The 21,854-nt window shown below is 39.8% G+C and overlaps 1 protein-coding gene across 3 annotated transcripts; it reads left to right on the forward strand.

The window, feature by feature from the left end:
* The first annotated feature begins 64 nt into the window (after window positions 1-64).
* Window positions 65-20,821, forward strand: LOC124880736 (disintegrin and metalloproteinase domain-containing protein 10-like). 3 transcript variants are annotated; one of them, XM_047386070.1, is made up of 16 exons: window positions 65-265; window positions 5,702-5,852; window positions 8,654-8,772; window positions 8,909-9,067; window positions 9,604-9,704; window positions 11,337-11,486; window positions 13,000-13,092; window positions 13,186-13,369; window positions 13,521-13,684; window positions 13,766-13,946; window positions 15,558-15,708; window positions 15,827-16,010; window positions 16,123-16,231; window positions 16,343-16,563; window positions 16,644-16,770; window positions 17,418-20,821. In XM_047386070.1, exons 1-16 carry the CDS (start codon window positions 199-201, stop codon window positions 17,606-17,608), a joined length of 2,352 nt encoding a protein of 783 aa, XP_047242026.1. In that variant the 5' UTR covers window positions 65-198; the 3' UTR covers window positions 17,609-20,821. The 3 variants fall into 3 exon arrangements, with proteins under 3 accessions (XP_047242026.1, XP_047242018.1, XP_047242034.1); XM_047386062.1 differs by having other exon boundaries at window positions 66-265; window positions 11,334-11,486; XM_047386078.1 differs by lacking the exon at window positions 65-265 and adding an exon at window positions 7,543-7,597 and having other exon boundaries at window positions 5,718-5,852; window positions 11,334-11,486.
* The last annotated feature ends 1,033 nt before the right edge of the window (window positions 20,822-21,854 follow it).

Consider the following 21,854-nt stretch of genomic DNA (forward strand, 5'->3'; position numbering starts at 1 on the left):
GGAGATGCATTCAGGCTCCGATCATGAACGCTCTTCTGGGGGGAGGGGAGGGAAGGTTATCCCAGCTGCCCTGCGTGTGACGGCACGACGCTGGGGCTGGAGAGGGGAGGCGATGAGAGGAAGCTGCAATAAACACACAGGGCGTCTGCGCCTATTTAAATAGGACAATAAAGTGAAATCGGTATCAATGCTCTAACAATGGATTTGTCACCGCTGCTTCCCCTTAAAGTTTTCCTCTTCGTTTACTTGCTAAACTACACCCAAGGTGAGTGGGGCATTTGGGGGAGGAATACGCGAAGCATTAGCCGTGGCAGCAGCGGCGGCTGAGGGGAGTAGAAATCCCGGTAGCTGGCAGAGATGGATCAGCGGGGCCTGCTTGTTGTGAACAGGACTGCACCCTTTTCCATCGTCTCCCTCCAAGCTAACAAAAGATGCGTCGCCTCGAAGCCGGCGTGGATTCACGCAGTTTGCTGCTGCAAACCGAGACCGGGCAGTTGTTTTTCTTGGGTTGTCACTGCTTTTTATCGTAGGCTTCGGCCCGGTTCTGTTTGTTATCGTGCGAATGGGGCCGACAGCCATTGTTATGAGAAGATGGAGATGCCGACTGGGTTAGCGGACCTTTAGCTCGATGCTAACTTTCAGGTTAGCCGCTAACGGTAGCTGTTTTGGTCAGAATCCGAGGTTCCCAAGCTTAGATACACTATTTCTCTTTTTGCTCTTTGATTAATGTTGTTATTGCATACTAACATTGTAATAATTTAATAACAAAAGCAAGAATCCACGCAGTGTTTCCAATTGGATTGCTCAGTGAGATTGTTTGGGGCTTTTTGAAAACATTAACAACGTACAGTGCTGTGAAATAGTATTTGCCCCCCTTGGACATTTCTTTTATTTGTTTTGTTTTTTTTGTCACTCTTGCATGTTTTATATCATCAAAGATAACCAGAGTAAACACAAAATGCAGTCAGACGATGATGCTTTTGTCTGTTAATTTCCAAATTTACTGTTTATTTATTTAACCAATCTTTTGGGGGAAGCTGAGTTCTACTTCACTAGCCACAACCAGGGCTAATTACTGTTTATCCTGTAGAAGAACCCATCTGACAACATGAAGTAGGCTTGTAGGTAAAGGTCTGCAAAATGGTAATAAAGCAGTTTCTAAGGCTTTTCCTCCAGCCTTGAAAATGACCATTATTAACAAAAGAGTGAGAGCCACAAATAAAGATAACATTGTACCTTCCCAGGATTTCCTCCAGAGCTCTAGAAGGTCGCCAGAGGAAGCACAGTACAGTACGAAAAACATGCTGTCACAGCAATTTTAATATTGCGAACCACTGTTTGGATCACAGCAACAGTTGGATATATTCCAAGGGTCATTTTCTCCCACTTTGCACTTCCACTGCAATATTGAGTGTGTTGGATGAGAACAAGAGGATGAAGGAACATGTGCATTTATTGCCACTGGCCTCATCATTACATTCTCTTTGTGTGATTTCCTTACACCATGTTTTCCTAGTCTCACAAAAAATTCTCAGAACAACATCTAAACCTCTGCTGGCCTTATTTGTCTTGAGTTTAGGTCGGTATTCGTGATTCAACAATAAGAGATAGGCAAAAACCATGGCTGACCAAAAAGAACGCAAAGGCCATTCTCACATTTGCTGATATACATCTTGATTATTCCCAAGGCGTTTGGGGAAAATGCTCTGTGGACTAACAATAAAAAAGCGGAACATATGTAAAATATGTGGCTTGTTACATCCGACGTAAAACTAACAGCATTCCATTAAAATCCCCATCATACTGAAATTCAAACATTGTGGTAACAGCGTGAGGGTCTGGAGTTGCTGCAATGCCATGAAACCTTGACGACTCACTGTAATTGTTGAAACCATGGATTCTTCTCTCTGCTAGTAAATCATGAAGGAGAATAAGTGGCCATTAGTTTGAAATCTTAAGCTCAATCATTGCACATTATGCAAAGGAAAACTGATTCAAAGAACACCAGCAAGTCCACCTCTGAATGGCTAAAAATAAGTCAGAAATTGGATCTGATTGAGATTGAAACAATTCTGCAAAGATGAGTGGGCTAAAATTCCTCTTCAGCAACGGAAAACACTCATTGCCAGGTATCACAAATGTTTGATGACAGCTGTTGCTTCTAATAGTGACAGAACGTGTAACTAGATTTAGGGGGCAACTACCTTTCTTATAGTATCATGTAGATTTTGATAGCTTTCTTGCTTCATAAGTGAAACCAACAATTGAAAACCCTGTTTTGTATTTACTCAGGTTATCTTTGTTTGACATTAAAATTAGTTTGAAGATCTGAAAGTTTAAATATGACAAAGAAAGCAAAAACATAAGACATCTGAGAGAGCAGAAAGTTGTCAGAGATAAAACAATCTGCCCAAATAAGGCGAGAGGATAATCAATTCAAGCAGGCGTGTATAAATTACAGTGCATGGAAAAAAGAGTTGCTTTTATGTTTTAAGATTTAAGGCACCAGTTTATGAATTTGAATTTAACTTAAAGGTATTTTTGTTTGGGAGGCAAATTTACATTAGTGAAGGGTGAAATCTTCCCATCAAAATTAGAGTATTGGTTATATAAGTAATTTGTTTGTTCTCCAACTTATATTATTTTTGTCTGTCATTGACGCAGAGTGTCCTCTTTTGTTGAAAAGATCTTGTTCTTGTGAAGTATTTACCAAGCATTTTGCCGGACCATAATAAAGCCAAATGTGAGTTCTAAAACAGCTTTTCCCGTCTGTCATCGTTTTAAAGGTCACTGCTTCTGTAATGAAAGCTACCGTCACTTGCGCATTTATCTAAACCTCGGGCTTCTTTTGCTCTCCATTAAACAGCCTGCCTTTTTTTTTTTTTGTTGGACTGTTGAAAGACTTAACAGACGAGGTAATTCCTGGCATTCTTCACGTCTCACAGTCACCTCGATGAAAAATTTAATGATACCGGCTAAATATTTGATACTGCTTAAGAACAGGGAAGAGGCTGAAATCTGGTGCATTTATCTGTCGTTGTTACACAGCTTTTATTTACAGTATCCAGTAAATGATGGTTCTTTAGTCAGGCCTAATTACCTGCCAGACAGCTCTAATTACATATTGTCTTTTTAATGAAAGTAGTGTCATTTAGAAATGTTGTGGGAAAGCTGCCTGATTTATGTGATCCTTTGGGTTGCTTGTTTCACATTGTTAACACTAAATAATCCCACCAGTTTATTGTACGCAAACACTTTTTCTTTGCTGTGGATTGACGTTTCCAGTGTAATTTTAAATGTGAAATGGGCCGATATGCATGAGAAGCGCTTCCCTTCTTGTCCTCCTCCCACTCCTCTGGCGGTAGAAGATTTCTGCTCTGAAGCAGCTTCTGCAGTAGCACTAAAGCTGGCATTTATTTGATTTTAATAGATTTAGCTCAGCTTTAAAACAGAGGCCATACAGAGCTGCTGTATGTTTCCATCATAATCCTGTGCTTCATGTGTCTGTTATTGGATGATCCCCAGCACATTCAGTGATTCGGACCTCTACTCAGAACAGTACTTCTTGTACAGCATTTAGCCAAAATGCTATGACCAGTCATTTAACATTAAGTAAATCCCCAGCTGTGACCTGTCGGTACATGTCCAATTATACTGGCTTTGGGTACAATCTCTGGATTGTAATTTGTTTCTTTAGATGCCATCAGACGGTATCATGAGCATTTAAAGTCAGGGCTTGGCTGTTTTTGTTGTCCTTTTTGCCGCCTACAGGGGAATTAGATTTCTCTTCAAAAATAACCTAAACACGAGGTGTTAAAGTAAGATCCATTTGACTGCAGGAGTCCAGGTTTTCCCAGCAGTCGGTGATAATGTTTGGACTGATTGGAGTGAATTCACTTTGGCATTGTTTTCATTGTAGAGCAAGAACACTCACTGCAGTCAGTCCAGAAGATTTTTAAACCCTGTCCAGTGTTTTGTGTGTGTGTATGTGTGTGTGTGTGTTTTTGTATTTTCTGAAAAGGACCCACAGCTCTTTGTGGCGACCAAAGCCTGGTCCCCATGGGGAAAGTGCCGTTGTTGGGTTAGTAGGACTAAGGTCTGAACTGAGTTTAGGTTAGGGTCAGGTTTAGGCTATGGAAATGAATGAAAAATGAATGGAAGTCAATGCAAAGTCCCCGTAAGGATAGAAAAACCCAAATGTTTGTGTGAAGCGCAGTCCTGAGAGAGAAAACTTACAGTTGTCCCATAATAATACTAGACTCCTTATTGCTCTGGTTTTTCTATATTAAGGGTATGTAAAAACTATAAAAAAGACTTCAGCTCAGTTTCATTTTAAGTTTTCCTTTTTTTCTTCTGGTTTTTTATACTCTGATGGGCTTCACGTCAATTCACTCATTTCATACCAACAGGTGTCCACACATCCCCTCCCACCAAAAACGATTTTGTCACCACTTACTTAACCATTGCAGATCAGTTCGTTTGGTCAAGTATACTGATAAAGTACAAGGTTAATAACAGTAATAACAATGTTATTAACATTGTTAATGTTATTAACGTTTTTCATTAACAATGTAAAACATTAACATTACATTGTTAATGTTACATTAACAATGTAATTATTAACATTGTTATTATTAACAATGTTACTAATAACAGTTAATATTTTTAACAGCCCTGATTTGTATTTTTTGTATGTGAGGAAAAATGTAAAACCTTTCTTTAAGCCAGCTGATGGGCAGTGCAGTTTTACTCCATATAGCCAAGGAAACCTCAAATCCCTCTGGTACTTTCTCTGACATCTCATTAAAAGCACTGAAACCATAGAAACTGCCCAGACCCACGTCTACTACTGATAAAAGGAAAATAACTATATGATACGTCATTCTGCTACATGTTATTTATTGGACTCGCTACATTTTCTTACTATGATTCCAATATAGAAAATTACTTGAAATCATCTTCTGTCGTAGTGTGTGCGAAACATCCCCAAGGGGGAGGCGAACTGACTCATAGCTGGTTCAAAATCACATACAACATCTTATCGTATCCGGAAAGGTAGGGTAAAAAAACATTTAAAAAAAAGACCGAAATGACAATAATACAAAATGTCAACATGACCTGCATTGTCTGTTAAGCTAACAGCAGTATCTATCTAAGATCATGTGCTAAGTGTTCACTTTATTGGCAAGTTGTATTGTGCACAGTTATGTTTTAATGAAATTAGAAAATTAAATGTTTCCCAACAAAATGTTCCGCTTTTGGAGGTGTGTGTAAGGAAACAAACGGCTAAGATAAGAGGACATTTTATTAGAACCTTTGAATGTTTACCTGTCGGAGATGACATCCTTCTGTTCGGTAGTTTTCCATCCATCAGGTCTGCCTGAAGATGGGGTGTTTAATCAGAGTTTGGAAATTAGTTGTTGAAATGGTATTTTTGACAGGTGAGAGAGTTTGCTTTTTAGTAGTTATTTAAATTGAAAACATCAGTGGTAATATCTGTTACTTAGATAATTTTGTCAAGCAGAAAACAGATCTCAGTTTCTGCTCTGAATACATGATGTACCAGACGTCTGGTCTCATTTAACAGTTTTTGGCATAAAGCTTAGACTGAATTATTAAATATTTCTTGACCCTCGCTGCGATCATTGCGGCCATCCACCCTAACAGGTGTTTGATTTTTTGTTGTTTTTCTTCCTCACAGGACACTATAGGAATCCTCTGAACAAGTATATCCGTCATTATGAAGGTCTGTCCTACGACACAGAGCTCATTCACAGCAAGCATCAGAGGGCCAAGAGGGCCCTCTCCCATGAAGACAAGTTCCTCCATTTAGATTTTCATGCCCACGGAAGGTTTGTTCACCTTTTTATATATGACCTCATGTCCCATATGTTTGCAAACTAATCCCATGTACATGTATTGTTTGCCATGGAAGGTTTAGTGGAAGGGATTTGCAGTAAGATTAAACTTTTTTTTGTGTGTGTGTGTTTTTTTTTCCTGTTTATTGGGAAGTGGTCAGGGACGTATCAGTGCTGAAGTGTATGTCTTGGTTGTTGTGTTTTTTTTTTGTGGAGTTTCTTTTGGTTCAGTTGGAGCCAGATGAGCCATCAGTTGGTTAAATGCCTGAAGATAGCAAGCTTTTACATTTTTAATCTTCTAAGTTGTGCACATCTGCTGCCTTTTTTCTTTCCACGCATGATACCATCTTTATATTATTAGGGCTTCGGATAAAGCTAAAGCTGTTTCAATGCACATCCTGGAGGTGATTGCGGAGGCAGATACATTAAGATCTAAAATAAATACTAATTCCACAGATGGGAGGATGCGTATTGTTTGTCCCTATTTTGAGGAGGAGGTGGCGGTGTTGGTTAAAAAGAGTCTAAACTCCATCACAAAGTCACCACCATCTGCCTTGAAACTTGGCAGGGACTGTTTATCATCCTGGCTGCAACAGGACTTGCTGTTCCTTAACCCTGATGCTGCGTAACAAGGAAGAGAATAACAGAATGAAATATAAACTAGACAAAAACATACACAAAATTTCTTTTTTTTTCCTTTGAAAAACTGTATATCAGCACGTTTTTTTTTATTTTTTTATTTATTTTTGACTTAGTCCAAACTTAAGATTTATACCTTTAATTTTCTGGCCCAACAATCAGGTTTTCTTCTCTTGACCACATTTGAGCGTTTCCTGAGTAGCGCCTGCAGAATACAGGGCGCGATCCAAAACATTTGTTGTGGAAATTAGGGGTTAGTTTACAGTATCTCCAAAATGGTGGGTTGGGCTCTGAGTGGTGTGTGTTTTTTCCTTTGACTTCACTCACACTGACTTCTATAATCCCAACCTTAATGTCAGCTAGGACAGCTACGAAACAGAAACTGGAGCGGGAAAGTGTGGGAAAAACCTCTATTTTTCATATAAGGTCTAACATTGTGTCAGCATAGCAGGTTAAATGCACATTAAGATGGTTTCTGTTAGTCTTTTGGGCTATAATGGCTATTACAGTGTTATAAAAGCTTTCTGGAAAATGTTTTCATTATAAGTTTAATTGTGTTACAGAGACTAAAGGAAAATGTAGAATAAACACCTGCTGTATTTGGTGTGAAGGTAGCAAGAGTGTTGATTATGGCTGAATATTTCTCACGTTTCAAACAAGGAAAAAGTGTTGTAGCCTTCTTTCAGCCAGCTGACTAGCAGGGCAAATCAATAAAGGTTAAGCAGTAAACACTAGAAAATAAAAACGTCAGAGAACTAAATAATAGGACAATGGTGCTTAATTATGTTACAGATGCTTGTTTGAACAGATGCGTTTTCAGTTGAGATTGGAAAAGAGGGAGGCGGGGCGGCTGAAGGTCCTGGATCCCATGGTGGTCAGACGAGCACAGGCACAATGAGGCTGATGAGATACAGTCTTGAAAAAAGTGTAACTGAAAAAGTCATTTAATAGATTTCATTTGCTGTGATGTTAATATTTTTAGGTTGAATTAAAATACCAAACTGACCCCCTCCCCCCCCTTTCCTTTGTCTTCAATATCATTTAGCTGCTGTGTATGGGATCAGAGGACTGTCAGACACACTCACAATAAAAGCTCTTAAGTAGGTGCTGCATTAAACACAAGGGTTTCTCTAAACATTAAGATATAATTTCTTTCTACTGGCTTTATAGCAAAGCAGTCTAGATATTTCTACCTATGTCAGTGCTCCTCTTTTGACCCTTCTTCCCATTTCATGCAAGACTAGGTAGATATTACTAGTTGTTAAATGTCTAGCCAAACTGCAGAAATTCTCAGCTCGAATCATACGGGGCAACTCTAAGTTGTACAATTTCAGGAATCTGTGTTTTATTAAAGAGTGGCAAGAAGAAAACCATAAAAAGTCTGCAGTTTGCTGAGTGTAGGGGACACAGCCAGATAGTTGGATGAGATGCACATTACCCTGAAAACACCATCTTCTTGTTGAAACATGGTAGTGGCAGCTTAATGCTGTGGGGATGCTTTACTTCAACAAGGACAGAGAAGCTGGTCAGAGTTCATGGGAAGATGAATGAAGCTACATTGGGTGCGCTATATTAGGGCCACGTGACATTGTTGGTTATTATGATGAGGGCATTAATAATGATAAATCCAGTATTTCTTCCCCACCTTTTTTATTTTTTATTATTTTTTATTTATGTAAATATAATCACACTGTACCCATCATTCTTCCAGTACTCTGTGAGTCACCAATATCTGATATCAGATGTGGACAGGAAGGGCAGTGAAAGTTCATCCATGCAGCCAAATATTTATCTGAAAGGAGAGTTTCGATACATGGAATGTAAAATATTATTCCCTACCAAATATCCAATCCACAAAGTGTTCAGTAATGGAGTATTGTACACATTGTTATTACAATGATGACCATTATTAGATCTATTGTGCATCTAAATACTCTTAGAGGCCGAAAAAGGTCTTGAGAATATAGCAGAGGTCCACATTCCTGCAGGACAACATTTCTGAGCACACAACCAGAGCCACTGTGGAATAGATTTGATTGCAGTACATCAGTTGTGTCAAAATTCAGAACTAATTGAATTATGTATAGGTAGAAGGACATAAATATTGACTGATTAGGTGCAGGCAGCTTTGTGAATATCTCCTCTTATCATTCCAGGCATTTCAATTTACGAATGAAAAGGGATGCCACCTTATTCCCTCCAGATATGAAAGTAGAAGTTTCAGGGGAAGAGATTCCATACGACAGCTCTCATATTTACTCTGGAGAAATCTACGGTAAGGCCGTATTTGATTTAATGCCTCAGTTCCGTGATAATTTGAACACAGCTGTTAGTTTTTTGTGATGCTGTGATAACCAAGTACCCGATCCGATGTGAGTCTGAAAATAAACTGCCATAATTTGATTTCCCAGGTGAGAAAGGGACCCTGATTCATGGCTCCGTTGTGGATGGTAAGTTTGAGGGCTTCATACAGAGCTACCACGGCACTTACTATGTGGAGCCAGCTGAGAGATACCTGGAGGGCAAAGACGTGCCATTTCACTCAGTCATCTACCACGAAGATGACATACGTAAGTCCCTAGACTCCTCACCTGCACAAATTCACTCAACAGTGTATTTTCTTATATCAGAAATGTGCAATCTGTTATATGCAGGGAAAGTGTAAGGTTAGGGCAGCTGAGCTGATGAAGGCTGACTGGTGTGATTGCCCCAGCCCCTGGGAGTAGAGATACCCGGGGTGCTCATTAGCTGAATAACACAATCTTTCTCTCAGCTGCTGGCGTATTTATGCACTCTACACAATGTTGGTACTAATAGTGAGCACCAAGCACACTTCACTATGGCAGCAGCCTTTAATTTCAAATCATCTGTGAACACATAGCAAGTGGCTTTGGGGCAAATTAAACAGGATTGCGAGAGGAATCACTAATGAGAGCGACAGGAAAGTAGCGACTCACACACTGAAGCGAGGCGTATCAAGTGGCGTATAAGTACATCCATTAGCTGATCATGAATAGCACCAGGAATAGAAGGACTCAGGCGGTTAAGTAGCCAACATTGTCTTTATAATCCAAACAGTGTTTGTGTGTCTGCCTCTCTCACACAGACTACCCGCACAAGTACGGCCCAGAGGGAGGCTGCGCAGATAGCTCTGTGTTCGAGAGGATGAAGAAGTATCAGGCCTCTGTTAGAGAGGAGCCAGCCAAGGTGAATCCCCACATACTGTCATAAAAGCCAACAGGATTTGGTAAAGTAAGGCTGGACGTGTCCGTATCTGTGCTGGAGTATTAATATGAATTAATATTCTGCAAAAGAAGCATCTTTTTAGTGTTGAAGCATTGCTCTGTAATGTGTAATAATAACTAGAATTCATCCTGGTTGCGGTATTATTATTATTAATCATAAGGTTTCGTGATATCAGAAAGGCTGACTTGAATAAGATCCTGAATATACAATGTCTTTCTGCTTTGGGCAGTTTATTTTAGATCATGTATCCCTGCAAATATAGATCCTAGATACTGAGCAGCATAGGGTCCAAAGAAAAATCCTCACCAACAACATTTAACTGTGCATACAGAATTCGTAGTACTCGTATAAATACTTAATAAACAAGGTGCATCTCAGTAAATTAGCATCAAAACATTATTTATTCAATACAAAAAGTGAAACTCATGTATAGATTCATATACAAAGAAACATCTATTTTAAGCCTTTGTTTCTATTAGACCTATTAAAGACAAGCATTTTAACAGAGACACATTCTGTCAAGGCTTACATAATCATGGGGAAAGCTGCTGATGTACAGCAGACAGTCGGTGACACCGTCCACAAGGAGGGAACACCACAAAAGGTAATTGGTAGATACACTGGGGGTTCACATTGTAACCCAAGTGTATTAATGGAAAATCGAAAGGAAGAAAAAAGTGCAGAAGCATCTGGGATAATGGCACCCTTTAGAGGATTGTAAAATAAGCCCGCACAAAGTTGGGTTGAGATTCACAAGACTGGATCAGAGCTTAAACTGCCACGACACAGACGTATCCAGGACCTGGGCTACAGCCGGGGCATTTCTTGTGCCAAGCCCGTCCTGGGAGAGCCACTCCAGAGAAAAGGGACTGGAAAGTTGCTCAGCTGTGCAAAGTCCTCTTTTCCAGGGAAGGTAATTGTTGCATTAAGAAATCAATGTCCCAGAGTTTGAAGGAACAGAACCCTAAAGAGAATCTATAGAGGTTTGTCCAGAGGGAGATGAGAGGCACCAGACCCAACAATGTAGACGAGCTGAAGGTCACCATTGAAGCAACCTTGGCTTCCTGAACACCTTAGTGGAGCCGCAGGCTCATTGCCCCCATGCAACGCTGTACTTACACAGTAATTCATGCATGCTTTGAAGCAGGCAGACATTTCTGTAGTAACAAACTTTTTTCATTGGTCGTATGCAATATTCAGGCTTTCTGAGAAACGAAGTTACAGTTTTTATTTTCATTGCTATAAGCCTTAATCATCAGAACTAACAGAAATAAACACTGATATAAATATTTTTGATCGTGTGTAAATATATTATAAATTTCACTTCTTGAATTTACTAAGATGCATTTGTAATTTCAGAATCTCAACTGTTTTTAGGTTAACTGTAGTTTTACTTCATCTTATCCATGTTTTTTTTTCCAGCATCACGCTGCGACATAGACGGTATAAGTTCTTTGCTAAAATCTGGTTTATGAACGTGCTGTAGGATGAGAGAGAAAATCTAAAAATACTTCTTATTATTTATTTATTCACTGTTAGGCTGAAAATGCTATAAATATGTTTTATTTAACTCGCATGTGCTCGTCACAGCAGGAGCTCCACACTGAGGCTGAGCTTGATGACCCAGTGCTGCTGAGGAAAAAGAGGATGGCCCAGGTGGAGAAAAATACCTGCCAGCTTTTCATTCAGACTGACCACCTTTTCTTCAAATACTATAAGACCAGAGATGCTGTCATAGCTCAGGTAATGCACAGTGTATTACATGAAGGTTTGTACCTCGCAGCAAAGTACTGTAGAACAGTAGAAACTCTTGGGCAATATAAGAACAGTCAAAATGCTCGAAGTTGTGTCTGTGGAATATTAAAGTCCTGAAAATACAATTAAATTATGGCATGATATTAACAAGTTTTGGCAGAATTTGCCTTTTAGGTGTTTCCCCTCCTATATTGGCACCAAAAGAGATAATCAGGTTTCTGTCTTAAGGAGGTCTGTATGGCAATATTTTACAAAAAGAAGTAATTTCAGGTACAGAAAACGTAAAAGGGTCTAATTCAGATCCAGTTATATCTATTCCAGTAGGATTATGTACAATAAGTAGTTGGCAAGTCCCTCAGTTTTTAGAGCGAGGTTGTTACAACTTCAACAAAAGGAAAAACATATTTTTTCCCCTCATATTTTACAAAGAACCCACCTCCCAAAGCCATTGTTGGTATGAAGGGAAACTAACAGAGTAGGTTATGCAGAGCAAGGTAGAATTTACCTTCTGGTAACTTCATTTCAGTATTTAAGCCTAATACGTTTTGTCCAAGTGAAGCTAAATAGTGCTCCACAGGGTTGTCAAACCAACATTTTGCTTAGAAAGAAAAAAAATACTAGCAAATAAAAAAACCAAACAATACAAGGGCCCACTTGTTTCAACTAATTTGACTCTTAACTGGATGTAAAATATAATCTTATACGTACCCGAATAACTTCTCCTTTTAAAAGCTGAACTTACTACTGACCTGGAGGAAGACCACCAGGTGGCGCTTTAACCTCCTGTTTTCTGTCTAGGGACAGAACCTAGAAGGCTGGAAGGCTTTAAGGCTCTGCAAAACCAGAATAGATGACAGTGTCTGGCCATACTTCCAGTCACTCTGTATTATCACCAGAAGCCTGAAATGTTGTTTTAAAAATAAGCAGATGGGTCTTCATCTTAAAATATGCTTTAAAATAATTTTTATATTAAAATGTCTTCACTGGGAGCAAAGTGGAGCCAAAGTCAAATTCTTTGTTTGTGTGCACAAACTCGATGAATAAAGCTGATTTTGATATGAAATATTTGGCCAATAAGCTGCTTTTTTTGGGAATAACGGAGAATGATTAAGTTAGAATGAGCTGAATAATGAAAGTGGAAAGTTCCCAGTTGTTGTTGAATGCAGCAGTACAACCACCCTCAGCATTAACTGAATTCTGCTGTTCATTTCTAATTCTGTGTTGCTAATGTGAAATGGTTTTTTAATATCATCTAAACTTACACATCGGTTTATGAGTAAAATTCCAAAACACTAAATCCTATACCAATAAATCAATCTGTCAAATGACCTCACTGCTGTTATAAATAAACATGTAAATACTTCTCAAGCTGCTGATTTAAGCCTTAAATTGGAAGAGAACATATTTTAGAGTGCCATACCTCAGACTTTGCTAATAGGCTGTTACATTTATGTCCTTAAATCTATAAGGACACCCTGTTTTTTGTGTTTTGCACCTTCAGATCTCCAGCCATGTCAAAGCCATTGATGCCATCTATCAGGGCACAGACTTCATGGGCATTCGTAACATCAGCTTCATGGTGAAAAGGATCAGGGTGAGTAACACCGACATTTTTTATGCATGCATCTGTCTTACAGCGTTGTTTAGGTCTTTGGCCTGGCCCTGAACCCATTCCTTTCCTGTCTAGATAAACACCACCAATGACGAGAGAGACCGATCCAACCCGTTCCGCTTTGCCAACATCGGTGTGGAGAAGTTTTTGGAGCTCAATTCGGAGCAGAACCACGATGATTACTGCTTGGCTTACGTTTTCACTGACAGAGATTTTGATGATGGGGTGTTGGGACTGGCCTGGGTGGGAGCCCCCTCAGGTACTGAAATATACCTTACCAGCTTACGAATGAAGAATTGTTATTATTATTATTATTATTAAATAGACTGGATATTATACTTACAGAATTAACCATTCTTGATCTCTTTAATGCGAAAAAGTCTTTCCCTGTGTGTGCCTTTCTATTCCAGGGAGCTCTGGGGGGATCTGTGAAAAAAGCAAGATGTACTCTGACGGGAAAAGGAAGTCTCTCAACACTGGTATAATCACTGTACAGAATTATGCCTCCCACGTACCTCCAAAAGTCTCTCATATCACCTTTGCTCATGAAGTAGGACACAACTTTGGCTCCCCGGTAAGTTACTTAGATGTGGCGCATTTAATGTGTGGTATGCACTTTCATCTCCTCCTCTTCTAACCTCCCCCCCCCCCCAAGCATGACTCTGGAGCCGAGTGCACCCCAGGAGAATCCAAAAGCCAAGACAAAAAGGAGAAGGGCAATTATATCATGTATGCGAGAGCCACATCGGGAGACAAGCTGAACAATAATAAGTTCTCCGTCTGCAGCATTCGCAACATCAGCCAGGTTCTGGAGAAGAAGAGAGGCTGTTTTGTTGGTAGGTCTTACTGCTTTCCATTGACCTACATTTGAACTTCTCTTGTTAAGGAATCATAAATTCCAACCCTGTAATTGTTCTTACTCAGCTTTTCCCTGCAGTGCAGAGGAAAGTCATCCAGACATCTTAATTAGTGAATAAAATATGGCAACTGTTGGTGATCCTGCTGAGTGGGACCAGCTCATAAACCCAATCGTGGCTTTGGCCCAGTATTATTTTTATCTGACAACATTTGGCAGGCTGCACAACTGCCCTTGATTTTTTATTTATTTATACATTTTTTTTGTGTTTTTATACAGATGGCACATTTGGGATTGCTTTAAAATTATTACCTACACAAAGAAGTTACAAATGACACCATTTTATGTATTGTAGATTTTTCTGGTCAAAGTTACATTTGCTACAACATACATATGCATACACCCCCATTAATAATTGTTCAAATGCCCCTTAGCAGGTTTTACTTTGACTATTCAGTGTTTGTAGCCGTCGACAAGCTTGTGACAAAGTTCTGGGCTGATGTTTGACCACTCTTACCTGTCAGAATTGGTAGGGTTAATTTAAAGTGGTCTGCTTCCTGGAACGGACTTAACTTCAGGTATTTTCCATAAACTGTCACTAGAATTGAGGTCAGGGCTTTAATGTAAGCCTACTTAATATTTTCCAAAACCAGTTTTGATGTGTGTTAGCGATGATTGTACAATTAGAAGCCACAGCTAAGGCTCAACTATCTAGCTGCGGATTTGATGTGAGGGTGAGTAAATGAGTGGTAGTCGTCCTTATTTGCGATTCCATGCGATTTGTGCAGTGTAACCCGGCCGATGGCAGCAACAGAGACCCTTCGTATGATTCTGTCACCACAATGCTTGACAGTTGGTGCACTGTTCTTAAGTTTAAAAGCCTCCTCCTAACGTTCTTGTCATCGCGTCATAGCACTGGTAGTTGAGGAGGTTCCAGCTCATGATAGGCTTGAGTCGGTTTGGTTCCTGCCCTATTCCTGAACATTCAAACTGTAATCTGAGAAGGGTTAGGTCAAATCTGTGAAGTTTTCCAAACATCCTGTCAAGATTATGCCAGGAGCAGAGCTTGTTGACGGATACAAAAGCCTTGCCAAGAGGCATTTTCCTAAATATTGGTGGGGTGTGTGAACATCTTGGCCTGTCTATATAATTTTGACCCTTTTGATTAGTTAAAAAAATCACATTTACTTCAAACTCGCACGCACAATTCTTGTGTTTAAAATGAATTTAGGTTAATTGTTGTATCATCATTGCATACTGAAAAAAGAACAGTTCAAATAAATCTTAAAAAGCCCAAAATTAATGACATTCGTGACGAATTGTATGTAGACATCTAACAGGAGCTGCGTGAATGGAATACTTATGCTTACTGGTTTTGCTGGTGTGATGCAGTAATTTTCCAACAACACTGAGTGTCTGTACGGATTTCTTGACATTATATTCCCAATGGGTTTGTTTGAACATTCTATAACTGTCTTACATACGTTTGTTTTTATCTTTCTTCTGCAGTATTTGAATACCTGTAAAACTTTAACATCATTTACAAACTGCAGTTTTTTTTGGAGCTTGACTTAGTTTTTCTTTCCGTCAGAATCCGGTCAGCCGATCTGTGGTAACGGCCTGGTTGAGCCTGGAGAAGAGTGCGACTGTGGCTACAGCGACCAGTGCAGAGACGAGTGTTGCTACGACGCCAACCAGCCTGACAACAAGAAGTGTAAATTAAAGCCCAACAAAGTCTGCAGGTAGGTGTTGCAGTTTTTTCTTTTTTTGTGGGTTTTCCAGATATATTTTGTTCTGCATGAGGAGGGTCGGTCAGCTCATGCATGACAGGTTTTTGATTCAGCACTTGTTTCTCATCAGCCCGAGTCAGGGTCCTTGTTGTACACCAGAGTGCAGCTACAAGGGTCGCAATGAGAAGTGCAGAGAAGAGTCTGAGTGTGCTCACCAGGGCATGTGTAGCGGCATAAGCGCCCAGTGCCCAACCTCAGAGCCCAAGGCCAACTTCACTGCCTGCCATGGAGAAACTCAAGTCTGCCTCAACGGGGTGAGCAGCTGAACATTTCACACCTGGGCTGGGAGAGCTGGTCGTTATAGCAACACTATTTTCACACTAGTCAGTGGTTGATGTCGCCTGTCCTCATGTTCCTCCCCCGCAGGGCTGCTCCGGCTCCATCTGTGAGAAGTACGGGCTCGAGGCGTGCACCTGTGCCAGCCAAGATGGCAAGGATGAGACTGAGCTTTGCCACGTCTGCTGCATGGAGAAGAGTAAGTGATCCACCTGCTCCTAAATTTAGTTGCTTCCCCTTCTGTTTAATTCGAGTTTTTTTTCCCTCAGTCAACACAATGCAAATGACAATCAGTGATCTGTTTCCACAGTGAACCCAAACACATGCAGCAGCACAGGGTCAGAGCGCTTGGCTCGTTTCTTCAATAAAAAAGTAACCACCTTGCCAGCGGGATCACCTTGCAACGATTTCAAGGGCTACTGTGATGTGTTCATGAAGTGCCGATTGGTGGATGCCGACGGACCGCTCGCCAGACTAAAGAAGGCCATCTTTAACCCAGAACTCTATGAGAACATTGCAGAGTGGATTGTGGTACGTATTGAAACGTTATTTTTAATTGGACATTTTGACTTTTCAAGTTTCTTAAGATTTGTGCTGGATTTTTCCTCTAGGCTCACTGGTGGGCCGTGCTGTTGATGGGCATTGCCCTCATCATGCTCATGGCTGGCTTCATTAAGATCTGCAGTGTTCACACACCGAGCAGTAACCCCAAACTGCCTCCTCCCAAACCACTGCCAGGTCAGTGCAATAACACACAAATAGCCAACCTGAACCTTTTTACGCAAGCACTGAAAACAAAATGTGTTGCACAAAACGGAGAGAGGAAATATAAATATCTGAATTAATTTTTGGATTTATTTTAGTGTACTACTTGAGTAAACACTACAAACTTCTTCACCTTGTGAAAGTATTGATCCCCCCTTTTTAGTTTTTATGTTACTACAAACATCTTTTCTTTCCCCTGTTAAATAAAAAGGAAAACCGTGTATGTTTTAAGCTAGGTTGCATTGGTCTATTACGTAAAATCCTCTCCCCATAATACCTAGAAATTTGTGGTTGTATTTAGGGGTGCACAGATTGCAGTTTTCTGGCCGATCACTAATCTTTAAAAAGCCTGTCCTGCCGATTCCAATTTTGGCCATTTTTTTATTTTATTTTTTCCAATACATGACACTGTCAGGTGTTAAAAGGTTACAATACACCTTCAATGTTCCAGTCTCATTTTAGAAAAAAAATATTGAACAATACCCCTATTAAAAAAAAAAAATGTTATGTTAAAAAATGCAAGAGGTGTGAATATTTTATACATTTTAAACTAATAAGTTAAAAGTCAGGAAGAATTATGCTCCTGCAACAAACGTTCAGTGGGGTTTTCTTGTTACTAGGCACTCTGAAGAGGCGACGAGCGCAGCAGCACGCCAGCTCTCAGGTGCAGCACCAGTCACAGCACCCTCACCCCCACGGAGGCCACGGCGGGCAGCGACAAGCCCGGGGACAGCCCCAGCGGCAGGCGCAGCCCCAGAGGCACCATCGTCAGCCCAGAGACAACTATCAGATGGGCCAGATGAGACGCTGAGACCCTGCAACCCCCCCTCCTGCACCTCCGCAACCCCCAATGCCTTGGCTCTTCCTCGTGCCTACAGTGGGAAATAAAAGCGTCACTCCATCCAAAGAAAAGCCTGACATGGTTGTTTGTCATCGTCATATCCTCCAATCTGCAGACAACACGCTCACGTGGAAGAAGAGTAAACATTGTCTAACAAGTCATTTAGCTCTCTGTGGAGTGGACTCGACCATCAGCCATCTCCAATGCAGTGCGATCAAGCGTCGTTTTCCATCTTTCTTTTTCTTCCTTCCTTTGTTCTTTTCTCTTTTGTTTAAAGGCGTGCCAAGGAGTTAAGGAATTATGTGTAGCGTTGGTACATCCTGTGATGTGTTTTTAGTTCTGTTGCGATGTCTTCTTCGAGTGACTAGCTGGTGGCTGCTGGTGAATTGTTCCATGCTTCTTCTTTTTTCCTCGTCACCATCCCTGCCAGGAATGAGAGACACTCTGGGAGTTTGTGGCACTTTTTTCTGATTTTTACATGTCGAACAGCAAACGAGACAGGCTCTGGTCTCTTCATGCAGACATTCTTCTGCATGTGACTGTAAATATTTAGTGTATCATAAGTGAAAACAAACTATTTCTTCTACTGTAAATGTGTAATTCTTCACTTTCTTTTCTTTTTGGTTAGTGCTCTCAGGATTCTTAAAACATAAATGAAGGTACGTTGAGGATTTGACGCTCTTGAGTTACCAGTCAGTTGGATCGCATTCACTTTTATTTGATTGCAAGATTATAAACATCAAGGGCATCTGATCCCTGTTTTTACTTGTTTATTTTTTTGGTCTTGCTAACGTTATGCTTTGCTCATGTTGCGTAAGGAGATGTAGCGTCATGGGAACCGAAATGAAGGATCACATAGTTTGGCACAACACTTTTTGTTTGTCACCATGAAGAATGAAGCTGAAGCTGGTTATGTTCAAACATGAAGGCTAGGAGTCTAGAAACGAGTCATGTCGCAGAGTTAGTTTACATGAGTGTGGAAATAAATCTTTAAAAATGACTAAAAAAATTTAAGATGAAGTCATTCTATTATTCTTCAAATAGTGAATCTAAGAACCTTTCAATGTGGGCATGCAGACACATTTATTACATGTGACTTTGAATTGACAAAGGTCTGTAATCTTCGTAACTCACTCAACAGTACTTTACTTTGACAGCTATATAACGAAGGATAGAGAAGTATAATGCAGCAGTGTTGTTCACTAACGTTTTCCTCAGTGCGTTCACTACTAATTTGTAGGAAAAGACCCGCAACTATTTCCTGGTCTCATCTTGAGGAGAATCAGGTCCTTTAGAGAGCTCAGGAGTGCAAGAATGCTCACAGCGGCGCGGCATAAAAATCCACTAAGGGAATCTTTCATTGTGCACCCGGACGGGAATGTGATCGTTTCTGTTTGACCTCAGGTGTTTGCGAACAAAGCCCATTTGTTAAATTTATTTATTAGAGGACAGTATACGGTGATGTAACCATGACGTATGGTTTGGGGGATTTTTCTTTAGAAACTCTTTAACGAGCATACGTTTTTAAATTGAGAAAAAATTCCTGACTTTCTCTAACAGATGTTTTACTGCTCTCCCATATAACTCACACTCAAGATAAGTCTCCCCTGCTTATGAATTTGCTCTGCTCCTAAACAAAACCGTGTTTCTGCAGTCAGATTTGTTGCACAAATTTCTTCCGCTCCAGTTTGAGTCTTATACCTTCACTAGAACTTTACCGTGGATAAAACCTACGCTCTCAACCCCGTTTTTTTCCTCCTCAACACTTTCTTTAGAGTAACTCTGACAGCGCTGCTTTCTGTTGGGTGTTCATGTTATTGCTCAGAGTCACACTGCCATTTTATTGGCTGGACATGGTATCAAGCAGAGTTACTAGGGCAAAGACAAATGTGCAAACAGTGAAAACACCTGAAAGTACAGCTTTCATCCCTGTAGAGGAGGTTAAAGCACAAGAAGCAGGATTCAAACAGCAGCAGAAGATATGTGCACAATCTGAGCATATAAACACTTTGGAGGTTGAACAGAGCATGTTTGTGTATTCGTTTTGGGTGTGAGAGGAGAGTTTTGAGTGAGAGCAGTCCAATATCTGACGGAAAATAAGGAGTCTTGCTCTTGAATTGAAAATGCATGCTTTTATGTCGCATATGTATGGAGGAAAAATTCCCCCATAATGACACTAAACTGCAACAATGTTCTTACATAAATGCCTCTGCAAGTAGACGCAAGGCAAAGCACAATAAGCACAGATATTGGATTTCACTTCGCACGTGCGCTCTGACTTTAGTTTTAAATGCACGCCCCGCCAATAACGACTAATGCAACAGTGGTTGTAGTAATAATGAGCTCTGTAGGGTAGCGGTTGATGTAAAGAATTAACATGTGTCACTGTTTCAGCAATGAGGCGGATGAAGCCGATAGGTCGGCAGTCGCTTTTACTCATCTCTGTAAAAAACGAAGCTATTTTTAAATCTCATCTCCCGGGCCACATCTCTCCTGTCAGGCCTGCAGAATTTACCTGTAAACTTGTACAGTACTTGGAAAAAAACAAATTTGCATTTAATTTGAAAATGAAAAGTACATTTTGATACATCTATTTCTTTCTTCTTTTTTTTTTTTCTAAATTCAGAGTAACTTGTTAAAAATGTTCATATGTGACAAAGTTTCCTCTCTACTAAGTTATTTATGTTCTTCTCTGTGCAAGTAGAACTGGAATTTGCTTTTTACTTTTGACCACTGTCATCAATGGGGGGGTGGGGGACTATTCGGAGTGATCGAGTTAATGTTGCATTCTCATTATTATTTTGACCTTTTCTTATCCTGTGGCATGGTTTGGGTAGATGAGCAGAAGTTTAAAAAAAAAATGCCTGTAAATTTACTTTGTTTTTAATTTCATAGTCTTGGTAAAAGTTTTTAGATAAACGTGCACTGAAAATGTCCAAATTGAGTTGAAATGTTGTAGGTGATGTAGGCCGTAAGAACACGATTAAACCGTAAAAACTACTGTCTGATTTTAATGTTCACTGTGTTTTATACAGTATTCGAAATTTTTGTTCACTTTGAACATTTTTACTAAAAAAATAAAAATTTGAAATTGTATTGTGCAAAGAGATGTAATTTTTGGAGTACTTGAAATGCATTAATTAAAAGACTCATTCAAAATAAAATAGAGCTCTGTTTACTGTCTGCAGTGTGTGTGCACTCTTTGGCTTTTTAAGGTCAAAAGTAAGTTTATATTAATCTTATTTGGGCATTCTCCTAACTTTTTCTAATTTTGAAAGCTAGACTTGTTTAGTCTCTTTCGGATTATACAGGCATGCATTTTTACATCAACACTAACAAAAGCAAATGATGGTCCCATTATGACATGTTTTTGGAGATTATTTGTAGCATCTTGCAGTTTGCTTTCGGGCGACTGGGCATGTTGGTAGTTGGTTTAAATGGCTTGATTTATGGATTATTTCCCAGTCAGGGGAATGGCTGATTTCAAATCCTTATACCCTCCTTATAAACTGCTACCATCTTCTTTTTGACTGCTCATTCAATCTCACCATGGTGTTGACTCTTACTTCAGCAGTCAGGAGCACACCAAATAAAAATTTTGTCTATTTAATAAATGTTAAATTTGCCACTTTCATTCTGTACCGGCCAAAATTAAAATATCTTCTATCTGGAAGCAGCACAGTTAGTCGCCACAGAAGGTTCTCATCAAATGAACTAATCTTAGTAGGAAATGTTTCAAATAGTGTTCTTTTCATAAGAAATCACTCATGGACTTTCATGTTTTCACAAATGGCTGTTTTTCAAAATAATAGCAGTCCAACCAGACTGCCAACTGTTTTGGCAGAAATCATATTACCACATGACAAATAATTTACTAGTAGGTGTAGTAGAGTCATAGAAAACCAACGGAACCAACATTCATTATATGCATGCTCCTGAGTCTGTGTAATTAAATAATTGATTTGATGATAATAGTAGCTGTGTGGATTACTGAGGTCATTCATTCTGAGAAGCACCAGGTGTCAATCATTTGGCCCTCATTTTAAGGATGATCAGCACATGTTGTACATGTAGTTGTCTCTGAGAACCTGACAGAAATGGGTCGCTCATTGCTCAGGAGGTATTGTTCAGATGAACACCATACTTTGATTAAGACATTGGTTGGAGAGAGGAAAATGTATAAAGATATACAGAAAATGATAGACTACTCGGCCAA

This window comes from Girardinichthys multiradiatus, chromosome 2, assembly GCF_021462225.1.
Source record: "Girardinichthys multiradiatus isolate DD_20200921_A chromosome 2, DD_fGirMul_XY1, whole genome shotgun sequence".
NCBI lineage: Eukaryota > Metazoa > Chordata > Actinopteri > Cyprinodontiformes > Goodeidae > Girardinichthys > Girardinichthys multiradiatus.